This window comes from Stylophora pistillata, chromosome 4 (genome assembly GCF_964205215.1).
Source record: "Stylophora pistillata chromosome 4, jaStyPist1.2, whole genome shotgun sequence".
In the NCBI taxonomy this organism is placed as follows: Eukaryota; Metazoa; Cnidaria; class Anthozoa; order Scleractinia; family Pocilloporidae; genus Stylophora; species Stylophora pistillata.
The window spans coordinates 6,301,380-6,313,688 of NC_142522.1; the positions used below are offsets into that span (position 1 = coordinate 6,301,380).

Sequence of the window (12,309 nt, forward strand, 5' to 3'; positions counted from 1 at the left end):
GATTCTGTTATGCAGGTGTATTATTGCTCAATCAAATCTTTTCTAGGAGGTTGCATAGTGTTGTCGTGTTATCTTTCCATTTCTATTTCTAGATCAATCTACTATGGACTACTTGAGAACGTATGCTGAAAACACTTTGGTCTCCCCTGCCGATTTCAGTCCCCAGCCGGTTATAAGAATTGTGGAAAAACGGAAACAAAAAAGTAAACAAGTGAACACTAAATTAAAGCTGATCGAAGTAGTGGATATCTTTAAAGAAGACACTGCAGGGAAGCATTCAACTGTAAGTGCCTTTCTTGGGATACAACAGTAAACTTTTGGATAAAGATAACTATTAAAGTAAAGTAAGGTAGGTTTCAAGCGTACACGTATCGTTGTCATCACAGACCAACCTTGTAATAAAATCGATATTTCCGTTGGTACTTTTATCAAATGTCTTTCTATGCAAGTACCAAACGATATCACGAGCGACGAAATTCTGTTATTTCCTCTTTCCGCTGTCTCCTTGTGATGTAGGGTTACGTCACCGCTTGGTGCGAGGAAGAAGGAGTGCTTGGCATGGTATTACTGAAGTACTTCGGAAAGGAAATGAAGGAAGACTGGACTCGAGAGATCGATATAGTACAAGACCTATCTAGTAACGAAGATCCGCATGACAATCTTCTTCATTATCGCTGGCACTCTAAAGGCAAGTGGCCATCTAAAAAAAAAAAAAAAAATACATCCCTCATTTCATAGATTTAGCAAAAAGCGAAAAACGAAAATCCACGGCAAATTGAAGATTCTCTGAAAAGCAATAGCATCTTGTTTAAACAGTGATACAATTCCCTTTATGAATGGAGGAAGCCTAGTTGATGGGTTCTTGAATTGAAATTGAAGAATTGGGCCTGATGTTTTGCAATACAGTTGGCTAGGTCAGGTGTCAGATAGGTAGAAGTAGAAAAAAAAACCTAGTTTTGTCTCAGGTATCAGTGGGCTGCTAAACTTACAGGTTGTGTCTGCATTATACCACTGTTGTTGTTGACTTTCAGCGTCTGAACAGAGCATTGAATATGGAAATAAGAAGATCCATGAGATACAAGGAAGTAGTTGGTAAGTTATAGTTGGCCAAACCCTGAAACTCATATAATATGTAGTTTTGTTGAGAAATTGAACTAAGAACAACGACATGGCTATAGAAAACCTTGAATTATTCTAACTTAGTTTAATTCGGTCTTAAGAAATTTGAAGTGCATTGTTTTATGCATTACACTTTTTTACCGTATCTGCTCTTATTGACAATGCGAGTGTAGATTTATCACTCAATGTTTACTCTTACGCTCATCTCCTAACTGGTGGTAATTGATCCCTTCTGAATTTGTTAAGGCTCGTTTGTTACGATTTTGAGTCGAGCTCCACTTTGGAAGATTTTCTTTCGGAGAAAGGAATTGTTATGGACTTCGACGCAGTATGCGCTGTAGCTTGTGACGTCATCAGTGCCATAGAACGTCTGCTGGATTATCAGATGGCTCATAACAACATCACAACTGGCAACATTTTGATCAGCCAGTGTTCAAGAGTAAGTGAGTGACTATTTCTTAGAGTCTAAAAACGTTCGCAGACCTTTGGTAGCATCATTTAGTCGTTAATGGCCGTTGAATTGTTCATGTCTCGCCTACAGTCTCTCAATAACTGATAGATGCGTTGTGGTGTCAATTCTGGTCTAATGGGTAATAACAGATGAAAGGTAAAGGGACGTTTTAAATCGTGTCTCTTTATGCGTTAGCAATCTTTATGCGTTAGTAAATCGTGTCTCTTTTATGCGTACCTTATGCGTTTCGGAATGATTTCCACGTGAGAGGGTTTTAAAAATCGTTTCTAAAGACCTCTTTTAAAAGTGCCGGTACCCATTTCATAATTACCTGAAATTAGTCGTCTTGGCTTTGCTAAGTTAACAACAATAGAGTTTCATCCTAGAGCGTGGCCAATAAGGCTTTTAAGCGTGCAAATAAAAAAATTCAGAGCTAATCCTCCCATTATGAATGAAGTCCACGAAGTAAATTTTAAAGGATGGACTCTTTTTCCAGGTACCTCCGATCAAAGCCGTTTTGGGTGGATTCTCTCAAGCGTCTACCGTGAATGGTGCAGGTGCGTTCATAAACTCGGCTGTCGACGAACAGAGTTGCCATGGCCAAGACATTGAGCAGTTTGGACATTTGCTAGCTACCTTATTAGGACACTGCCATGGCTCCAGTGAATACGTTAAGGTAAATACGGTCTAGAAACAGCGCCTTTGATTTGCAAATGGTGATCCCTGTTAAAGTGTTCGGTCACGATTAAGCGCTACTTGAAGATAGTTTACCGTCTTTTAGTAGGTTTTCTTAACTTTAGTGAACACGATTGAAAGCTGGTATCTTTTATTTTTCATCTATTTGTAATACTTTATCAATTAATTACGGTGCAGCAAGAGTACGACGAAAAACAGCCCCAACTAGTGCTCAAGACCAGTCTAGTGTATTCGTCGAATTATCTTACCTCGTAAAGGCCGTTGTTATTTTAAGTTTCGGCACTAGCCTCATAGTAAAAGTGGAACTCTTCTCTCGACCTCTAAAAAAGTGGCACTGCTTCATACAAAGCTGTAAATAAGCATAGAGTTCTCTTGTGCAGTGCATACACATGAAATTGGCTGATTGAAAACGGAGCTTTCTTTCTTTTGTTTTGTTCATGTTTTATAGTTGCATGAGATTATGAACCTGTGTTTCGAGGATACAGAGAAGAGGCCTAAAGCAAGTTACATCCGCGAATTATTGGAAGAAACTTGGTGCGCTGAGGGAGTTTGGGATACATACCTATGAGGAAACTAAAAAAAAACTTTCGAAATTGGTTGCTTCATCACACTTGGTACCGCGTTTGAAATGGTTGCATGAGTGAAATCAACGATTTCTCAGAGTATTTGGTCAGCTTTTTTACATTACCTTTATTGAAACAATAAACGTCCACCGACTATTTGCCGAACATTGAAAATTTGTTGTATAGGTGTTCTCTTTCATGGATGGGTCGTCGTAGAAGCAGAAAACCACTGCCTTACGAGATGACTACGCAACTATCACATTTGGTAGATTTTAGAAATGTTTGTCGATTCCTTATTTATCAATAATGATGATAATAATAATACTAATATTGATATTTAAACAGGAAGCTCTCTCACCCATAGGTGATCTACAGAGAGGTCCTGATCCAAAATAACATTAAATTGTGAAAAGTACGTACACAAATTGCAGATATTAAAAAATTTCAAAAGTATGCTATAGATTAAAATATTAAAAAAAAAAAACGATTTCTAGACTGACATATAGTGCCAGAGTTCTTTAAGTCACTCTTCAAGGCATTCCAGTCTTTGAAGGCATGATAACGGGTTCTTTGTCTACCCGAGTTCCGTTTTACTGTTGGAAGTTTAAGATGATCTTTGCAACTAGTGTTGTATCTATGTACATGGCTGTTTCTAGATAATTCCAATTTGTGAGATGTACTTCCATTCGCGCATTTATAAACATACAAACAGCGATGGAAGTGCCTGCGTTGTTTTAAATTCAACTAGCCGAGCTGATTGAGAGCACCGGTTGCAGAAGAGTACAATGGTTTATCTAGAGTTCTGTGTAACACAGATGAGGTAAAATGCGCGCTATTGACCATGTTGCGTGTAAACTATGACCATAGTGCGTGTAAACTTAAAGCTATTCTAGAAAAGCAGTAAAGCAAACCTTTATCAGTTTACCTTCAGTTGGTAATAACCCATTTTGAGTCGAATTTGGGAAAAGGCGAAAAAATCTTTTTGATCAGTTGCCTTTTGCTTGTGATGTAAAACAGTACTTTGAATGGGTTGTTCTACTGGTAAACGAAATGAAAGTCAGGAGCTCATTTTAATATAACTTTTTGAAGATGCTGCTCGATGCATATGAGGTTTGTAAGTATTAATTCAGGGGATGAAACACCCAAGGCCTCCAAAGTAGAAATTTGGAGATTTTAAAAATTAATGTTACTTTGAACTGTTCATAGATTTTTTTCAGGTCTGGTTCTCGCTATTGCATAAATAGCGCTCTCTACTGCGAGGATTGTGCATTATACCTATCTATAACTGAACCGCAGTTAAAAATATATGAACTTCATATATTCATCGTATCTGATTGATCATCACGGGTTTATTACGAATCGACTTAATGGCCTGCTCCCAGTTGGGTTGTTAGCTCAATTGGTAGAGCGCTGCACTAGTATCGCAGAGGTCAGTGGTTCGAGTCCCGTACAGGCCTGATTTTTTTCAGGTCTGATTTTCGCTATTGCATGAATAGCGCTCTCTACTGCGAGGATCGTGCATCATACGTGGTATTTATGGATTTTGGCTGTTCAGCTTCCAACACAGTACAGTGATCTCTTCCTGCCCAACTGCAAAGCACATCTTGATTCCAAAGAGATACATGAAGAAATTAGTCTCTTTCCACAACTAATGCTAGCATCTTCTGGTCCTTTACTTGGCAAGGAATCTGTGTGGGCAGATTTAACATCAATCTGTTTTGAGAGCACATACAAGCTGGCAAGTCTTGACCAATCAGAATTGAGTACATTGCTTAAAGTTTACCTCACCTTATATCAGAAAGAGACAGAAGCCTCACTGAAAGTGTCTGCGCTTTACAAGAAGTATAAGTCTTTAAGAATCGGTGGTGAGAGGTATGGTTCAACAGCGGATTCCAGGCTTTGCCCTTAGGCTCGAATAATTGCATCATGGTGTGACAACAATGGAATTATTAACCCTGGAATGATGAAGCCTGGAATAATTCGCTATTTAATTTTTCACAGTTTGGAGATCAAGGGACAGCAGAATATTCATGGATTTGCTGTTGTGGACTGGTTAAAGTCATCTGAGCAAGACTTTGGTTATGGTAACCCCTGTCTGTTTGGTTTGCCAAAGAATTTGAGAATGCTTGACCAGCAGTTTTCTTGCTTGTCCAGAGAATCCACTTAAAGTTTTTATATGCCAATCGACTTTATTGTGGACAAAAGTACATTGTAATGTCTCCCATTTGTAGGAGATTCTTGCTTGAATGTTTAATTAAGAATGCTGTGAATACTTCAGAAAGTTAATATGGTCACACTGAGGCTGCTTTCTGTCAGTGCAAAAAATTCTAATTTCTTATTTTAAGTTGTTGGCTTTTCAACTTTTGTACATTCAAGTACAATGTACATGTTCAGTGGCATTTTACTTGTTTAATGTTGTAATGTTACAGGGTGTCTTGAACCTGTTCTCACATATTGTTGTTATGACTTTAATTTCAAGAGGGAAACTGTCATTGATATTACTTCTGAAATTTAAGAGCCTAAAGGTTTGTTTAAACCAATGGAAAGTTATAAAATGGAATTCCAGTTTTGTTAATATTTCTCTGCAAAAGTACTAAAGCTACAAGAGAATTGATATCATGATACCATCAGGAGCTTTAGATCTTATATTTAGAAATTCAGGTACAGTTTTCAAATTTCTGTCCTAGGAGCTTGAACAGAATAACTAAAATCTGATAAAGGTTCTCCCACTCCTGAAACATAAACTATTTACTTGACATCTCCCTTCCTGTTTTAGGCACTTTTTGCGAAAGTACTCCTATCCAAGTTCAATAAATATCCGTGTGACAGCAAAAAAGTAGAAGATATGCTATAAAATTGTGATTTACAGAGTGAAATGAAGTTACATTGATAAAAATGTAACAATCCTATTTTGTTGTGAGTAGTTTTTGAAAAATCGGAAGCTGTGTAATACTCAGGTGGATGAATTGTAACACTGTCCCAAAGTATTCAAATTTTTTTATAGATGCTAATTTACCACAAAATGACCCACCCACACAAACGGCCTGACTGCCTCAAATAGACCAATCTGTTCCAATAATTACTCTGTCACCCAAATAACCGTACTGTCTCAAATGAACCAAATACAATTTGTTCCAATGGCTCAATTATCTCTAGTGATCCCATCATCTCTAAAAACTCAATCCACACAAATGACCCAACTGTCTCAAATGAACCAATCTGTTCCAATAACCCAATTATCTCTAGTGACCCCACCATCTCTATAATAATAATAATAATAATAATAATCAACTTTATTTAAAGAGGGTAAAACACATAACGGTATAAAACTGACAAACCAGTGGCCCTCTTAAAATATATTACAGATAATTATTGAAAAAGATTAAAACTAATTATTTATGGAAAAAGATCAAGAGCTAAAAATCTAAAATTACAAAGTTTATTAAAAGTATAAGATAAAATGTTCTAATCGTTTAGAACTATTCTTAAAAAATCTAACATGGCCTTCTTAAAACATTTGATAGTAGGTTTCATTCTTATGTCCGGTGGTAAGGTATTCCAGAGGCGTGAGGTCGATACTGTGAAAAACCTACCTCCCTCTGACTCCCGTTTGAATCGGGGACAGACGAGGTTTAGTTGTCCATGTCTGCTTGATCTTTCATTTATGTCTGCATTTCTTACGAGCATTTGGGACATATAAGGTGGACAGTCCCCAGACAATCGTTTGTACACCATTAGTGACCTATTTACTTTTGCCTCATGAAAGAATGGAACCCAATCCAATTTCCTAAACAGTTGTACGCTGTTCGCTTTAGTGTCAGCTCCGAGAATTACATGTGCCGCGCGTTTCTGAAGTTTAAAGACTTTCTGCAAATTCTCAGCAGAACAAGATGTCCATATGGTTGATGCAGAAAGCATTGTCTGCTTGATCATAGCATTATAATAAAGTTTCCTTTGATCAATGGGCAATAAAGCGTCTTATTTTTCGCAGCACGGCAATTCTCTGCGATAATTTCGTGCATAGATTTTCGACATGTTGGTCGAAAGTAAGCTGGCTGTCAATCGTGACTCCTAATAGTTTATGCGAGTTCACTTGTTCAAGTTCAGTAGAATTAACGTTTAACTGCAGGGTGGACTGTTCCATTTTCTTGGCTAACCGTTTACCAGTGACAAGCATAGATTTGGTTTTGGTTTCATTAAGGATCATTCTGTTGTCAGCTGACCAACTCAAGATTTCATCAATATCCGTCTGAAGGCCGACCGAGATATCATTAGGAGCCGTCGTATAATGGGTGGAGTAGCTAATAGTTGTGTCGTCAGCATAAATATCAGCCACAGAGTGCTGAAGTGTGGCAGGTAGATCATTAATAAAAACAAGGAACAAGATTGGACCTAATATGCTGCCTTGTGGGACTCCCAATGTTAAGGCCCTTTGGGTAGAATGGTGTCCGTCTATATTCACATACTGGCGTCTGCTACTCAGGTAGTCACGGAACAGGGGTAGACTGCTCTCACCCACTCCAAGAGCCTTCAATTTTGACAATAGTAGGTTATGGTCAATCAGGTCAAACGCCTTCTTGTAGTCAATAAAAACAAGTCCAGTGGCTTTATCATTGTCAACGTTAAACAGTAACTGGTCTACCAATCGAATAAGCGCAGCTTCAGTGGAGTGCGATTCTCTAAACCCTGACTGGAGAGGGTGGAATAAGTCATTCTCTTTCAAGAAGTTAACTAGGTATTCATAGATGTGTTTTTGCAGCACTTTCGAAAGAATAGGGAGCACAGAGATCGGTCTATAGTTATTCTTTTCATTCCTACTGCCGTTTCCTTTAAAAACAGGGGTAACTTTTGCGATCTTCCAGGCATTACGGAAGATCTGTGTAGACAGGCAGTGGTTCAGTAACTTCGTCAGCGATGGAGCAATTGCTGGAGCTGCAGTTCTTAGTATTTTGGCGCTGATGCCGTCATCTCCGGTGGCCTTATGGGTTGGGATAGATAACAGTAACTCTACACCTCTCTTCTGAGTTTTTCTTGGAAGGTCAAAAGCACTATTGCCTTGACTGGTAGAAGTCATCGTTGGGGGGGTCAGTCTGCGAGCCAAGCCCAAGTGCAGCAACGAGTTTCTTCGGTTGATCAACAAAAAAACGAGTTTAGTATCTCAGCAATGCTTTGCTTATCCGAGATATTTATCTCGTTTTCAACAAGTTCCTTTATGCCGTTCTCAGCCCCTTTGTCGTCCTTCGAAAGACACTTGATTAGATTCCAAAGTTTCCTGGAATTGTTCCTGTTTTCGGTGACTTTTTCGGTGACAACTGAACCAATCTGATTCAATGACTCAATTATCTCCAGTTACCCCACCATCTCTTATGACTGAATCCACGCAAATGACCGGACTGCCTCAAATGAACCAATCTGTTCCAATGACTCAAATATCTCTAGTGACCCCACCATCTCTAATGAAGCAATCCACGCAAATGACCCGACTGTCTCAAATAAACCAATTCGTTCCAATGACTCAATTATCTCTAGTGACCCAACCATCTCTAATGACCCAATCCATGGAAATGAACCAACTGCATCAAATGAACCAATCTGTTCCAAAGACTCAATTATCCGGCTAGAGACCCCACCATCAAATGACCCAATCAATGAAACCATCGTTCCCTAGGATTGTTGTTTATCTTTTGTTTTTGTGAAAACACACTTAAAATTGGTAGCACTCAGGTTTGAATTTTAGTTTTAAAAGCAAGAAATACTCTGCGTTCTGGGTCGAAACTGATCTGTACAGCTTATTCTGTGTGCATGGGGAGCGAGAAGAGCAAAAAAGAGAGACCTGCGCGGAGATCTCCTCATAGTTCATCAAAAAGGCGATTTCCACTTGGTGAATTGTCAAGAGAAAAAGCCAAGCATTACTGTTATTGTGGTTTTGCTAAGTCTGAAAGCAATGAAAAGTGCTACTATTGTGGTCATCCATTCATGGCCGAAGTGTGAAAGTCAGTTAAGGAGAGAAAGCCCACAAAGGACTGCCTGAAATATTTGTCATGAGGTACGTTGGGAAACCTTGGGTTACAATGGTTACAGTTTCAGATAATTCGATTTTATTTTCCTCAACTCTAGATGCTAAAGAGAAATATAAAGCATAACATAAATATCAGTGATTTTACTTACGCTTGTATTTATTTTGTCTCACAACTGGGCCACTGTGTCCATTTCTATTGCTCATAGCCACTGAGTTCAGTTTCAGTGCTTTCAATAGTTGTTTGCTTAGTTTTTTTTTTTTCGAAAATGGCCAAATTAACAAGGGAGAGGCAAAACATCCAGAGGCTATATGTTATATGAACGTTAAATCACTATGAATTGCTTGATTGAATAACAATATTTGATATCTATTTTTTGTTTAAAATACATTCAACAAGCATGCATGTCATTGAAGATGCATACTTCTTTCCTTACATTATCAGCAGTTTTGTAAATGTTGTAATTGTGATGATCATTTCAATTGCATAAATTAAAAACAACAGTTAAGCAGTTTCAATAGTTACTATCAAAATAAACAAGTGACTTTCTGTATTTATTGCTGGCTAATTCCAAACGAATTCCAATAGCCATAGTTGTCAATTCACTTGCAAACACTCTGCAGCTTTTTCATTTTAGGTCATCACTCCTGTTTTGTCTTCGCTAACAATTAGCTTTGCTTGTTCCTTTCCTTCACCAAGATACTTGATAAATACATCGCACTCATTGCCTTCAAATCGGTCTAATTTAAGGTAGAACCTTCTCAGACTCAAAAATGTTATTATCACAGAATGTGGTTTAATTTCTCCTCTACCTCCAAACCATACCTTGTTCGTCCAAGAATCTCTTTACGCAAAAGTTTAAAAACCTGTCGGGTCATAGGGAGATCGAAGACGACCATCGACGGGTGCAGTTGCTCATTCGAGGAGAAAGCCAGCGATCAATAGCACATTTCGCTCGAATCATCCAACCCTGTACCATTGGATATAGTTAACCAGGTCTCCCTCGAATCCCTCCAAAGTTTTCCTTCATAACTAGCTCAGAAATATGGTTTAGCCCATTAAACTTGATATCTAGATCCCTAAATTTATTCCCATTCACAATTCTCTGCTGAAATGTCGATTTGTTATTATTAAGTGCTTTTTCTACTGAGGATATTAGTTCTTCATCGGTGGGCTCAGAGAAATTCGCCATCTTGGATTTAGGTAAAGTTTGCCCTAGGTTACGCGCGGCCTATGAATGACCGAGTAATCTCAAAATAACCGAACCAGCGCAAATTAATGACCCAACAAGTTCCAGTTATCCAGTCCCCTTAAGAAACTCATGGCCAACCGCCTCGAATGACTCAGCTGGCCAAGTTGTCCAAGCTATCTCAAATTATTCTACCAGGTTATGCGTATCAGAAGCCGAAGTTACTAATTCATATGCAAACTTTCTCACGATAGTTGTTCCGAAAAACAAAATTTCATCGATATCCAAGTGGAGTTTCCTGGCGTATAAATTTCGTCAAAACGTGGGATTTCGTCTTGTGAATATTGCGTGCAGGTTGACCCACGAAATAAAATTGATTGTCGAGTCATAGAAAACATAGCAGAGTCTCTGAAAGTTATTGTGCCATGATTTTGGAAAAATAAAATTGGAAAAGAAGGAAACAAAAAGACCTATGTTTGATTCTTTTGTTCCTTGCTATGGTAGAATACTTTACTTACACGTACAGAGAGTATTACAAAGTATTATCTGCAAATATACCAATTCGCAAGCTCTAACTTTTTTTTTCTTTCGAGGAATACTAATTTTTTTTTTTCTTTAATGATTTGGACCAGGGTAGCGGTATTTCCTGAATATGTTCTTTAGACATGATGGAGCAAGTTTAACAAAATGTTTCACCCATACAAGTTACGTTCGTCGCCAAGAAAAGTAGAAATTTGGAGATTTTAAAAATTAATGTTACTTTGAATTGTGTTTCATGGTGGTGCGTGTTTGGTTATTATTCACATTGTTTAGATATGAGAAACTTCTATCGGGGGAAATGAATTATTAATTTCTTTTTGTTGCTCATTAAAGTATGTTAAAATACTGAAAAATTTCTGATAACTTCCTGACACAAAATGTCACATGTTTCACGAATTTTGCAACACAGTATTATATCACAAAGTGGATATTTGAGAGTTCATTCTGGCAAAGCATCAGTCATAGTATTTTAAAAAGAGAAGAGAGGCACATTCAAACAGTTCCTTTAAGAATGATGGGTCCCAGGGAACATTTAAAAAAAATTATTATTTCATCAAACATCCACAGATTAAGCAATTCTAAGACTCAGTGGTGTCCTGCGAGCTTGTTCAAGGTACGGTTAATGGCTGGAAAGCTCCTCCAGAACGTAGCAAACTATGACTATTGCCTTTCTTTGAATTTTTACCGTATTGTACATCTTAAACCATCGCTCAAAAGGGTGGCTGCGAAGGAGGTAATTACGTCTGCCATCAAAGCGTGGTGTTGATGCAGAAAAATGTCAAAGAGGTACGATTTATCCAAACGGGGAGAAAAAAAACCATGGAAAAAATGGTGGAAGTATAGAAAAGTCAAATTCGAAAACGTTCGGTGACCTGGGCTCCCATTATGTTAGGGAAGACTTCCTGTCGTCGAAGCGATTTTAATATATGCAATACTCTATCAGTTTTCTATTTTCTTTTTCGCAGTGTTAGCCTAACTAGTTCTCAATAAGCACGTTCTTGTCCCTGCTTGGCGAATTTAAGGATTACGAAGTGATTGTGGCCAGTCATATCCCCAACTTATACTGTTATTTTTGTCAACTGTTCATTGCTAGGATAATTTCAGATTCATGCAGAGTCAAGGATAAATAATGTATTAGAACCTGTAAACAGCTTTGTTAGGAAAGTAAATAATTACTTGAACTGACACCGATGACTGATATAGAAAATGAAAAACGTGTATTCAATTAAAGGCGAATGAAGAATCAGGAACACACGTCTGCGTATATGGCAGTGAGAATTGTCAAGTTCTTTCGCGGTGGTTTGTTTGAAAGAATGCTCAGGTGTTAAATATCTTCGAAAATTGGCTCATTGTGTACAATGAGCCAAACAAGCCCCGCTTTATCGTGACTTGTTTTGGAAAATCTTTCCTCCAGTGATTATTGCTTTAACTTTTTATTCCTTTGTAAAGAGGGCTTCTCCTTTCATTCAAATTCAAACAATCCATCCCACAATTTAAACATGAGAAAATTCATCGTATTGTTAACTCTTGACGTTACGGCAAGAAACTGTGAGCTGTTTAAATAACATTTGTTTGATTAAGGCTCTAAAGCGCTACCATCTCCACACGTATCTAGGGTTTCTAACCGGATTTCTTTTTTCCTAAAGAGTTTTCTTTAAAATCGTCTTGTGGGTGGAGGGCAGGTGTTAAACTGAGCTGACACTGTTCTTTCGTGCGGAAATAATGTTCTTTTCC

At 38.0% G+C, this 12,309-nt stretch overlaps 1 protein-coding gene and 1 pseudogene across 1 annotated transcript in view; both read left to right on the forward strand.

Annotated features, from left to right (window-relative positions):
* LOC111346590 (uncharacterized) overlaps nucleotides 1-3,753 on the forward strand; it is a 44,345-nt gene extending 40,592 nt beyond the window's left edge. The window contains exons 64-69 of the mRNA XM_088756640.1: nucleotides 93-283; nucleotides 517-688; nucleotides 1,032-1,092; nucleotides 1,366-1,558; nucleotides 2,067-2,246; nucleotides 2,715-3,753. Coding sequence (XP_088612766.1) covers nucleotides 93-283; nucleotides 517-688; nucleotides 1,032-1,092; nucleotides 1,366-1,558; nucleotides 2,067-2,246; nucleotides 2,715-2,834 — 917 coding nt within the window. The 3' untranslated portion in view covers nucleotides 2,835-3,753. The remainder of the gene's footprint in view (nucleotides 1-92; nucleotides 284-516; nucleotides 689-1,031; nucleotides 1,093-1,365; nucleotides 1,559-2,066; nucleotides 2,247-2,714) is intronic.
* Nucleotides 3,754-3,918: 165 nt separating this feature from the next.
* On the forward strand, nucleotides 3,919-5,643 carry LOC148732150 (uncharacterized; annotated as a pseudogene).
* The last annotated feature ends 6,666 nt before the right edge of the window (nucleotides 5,644-12,309 follow it).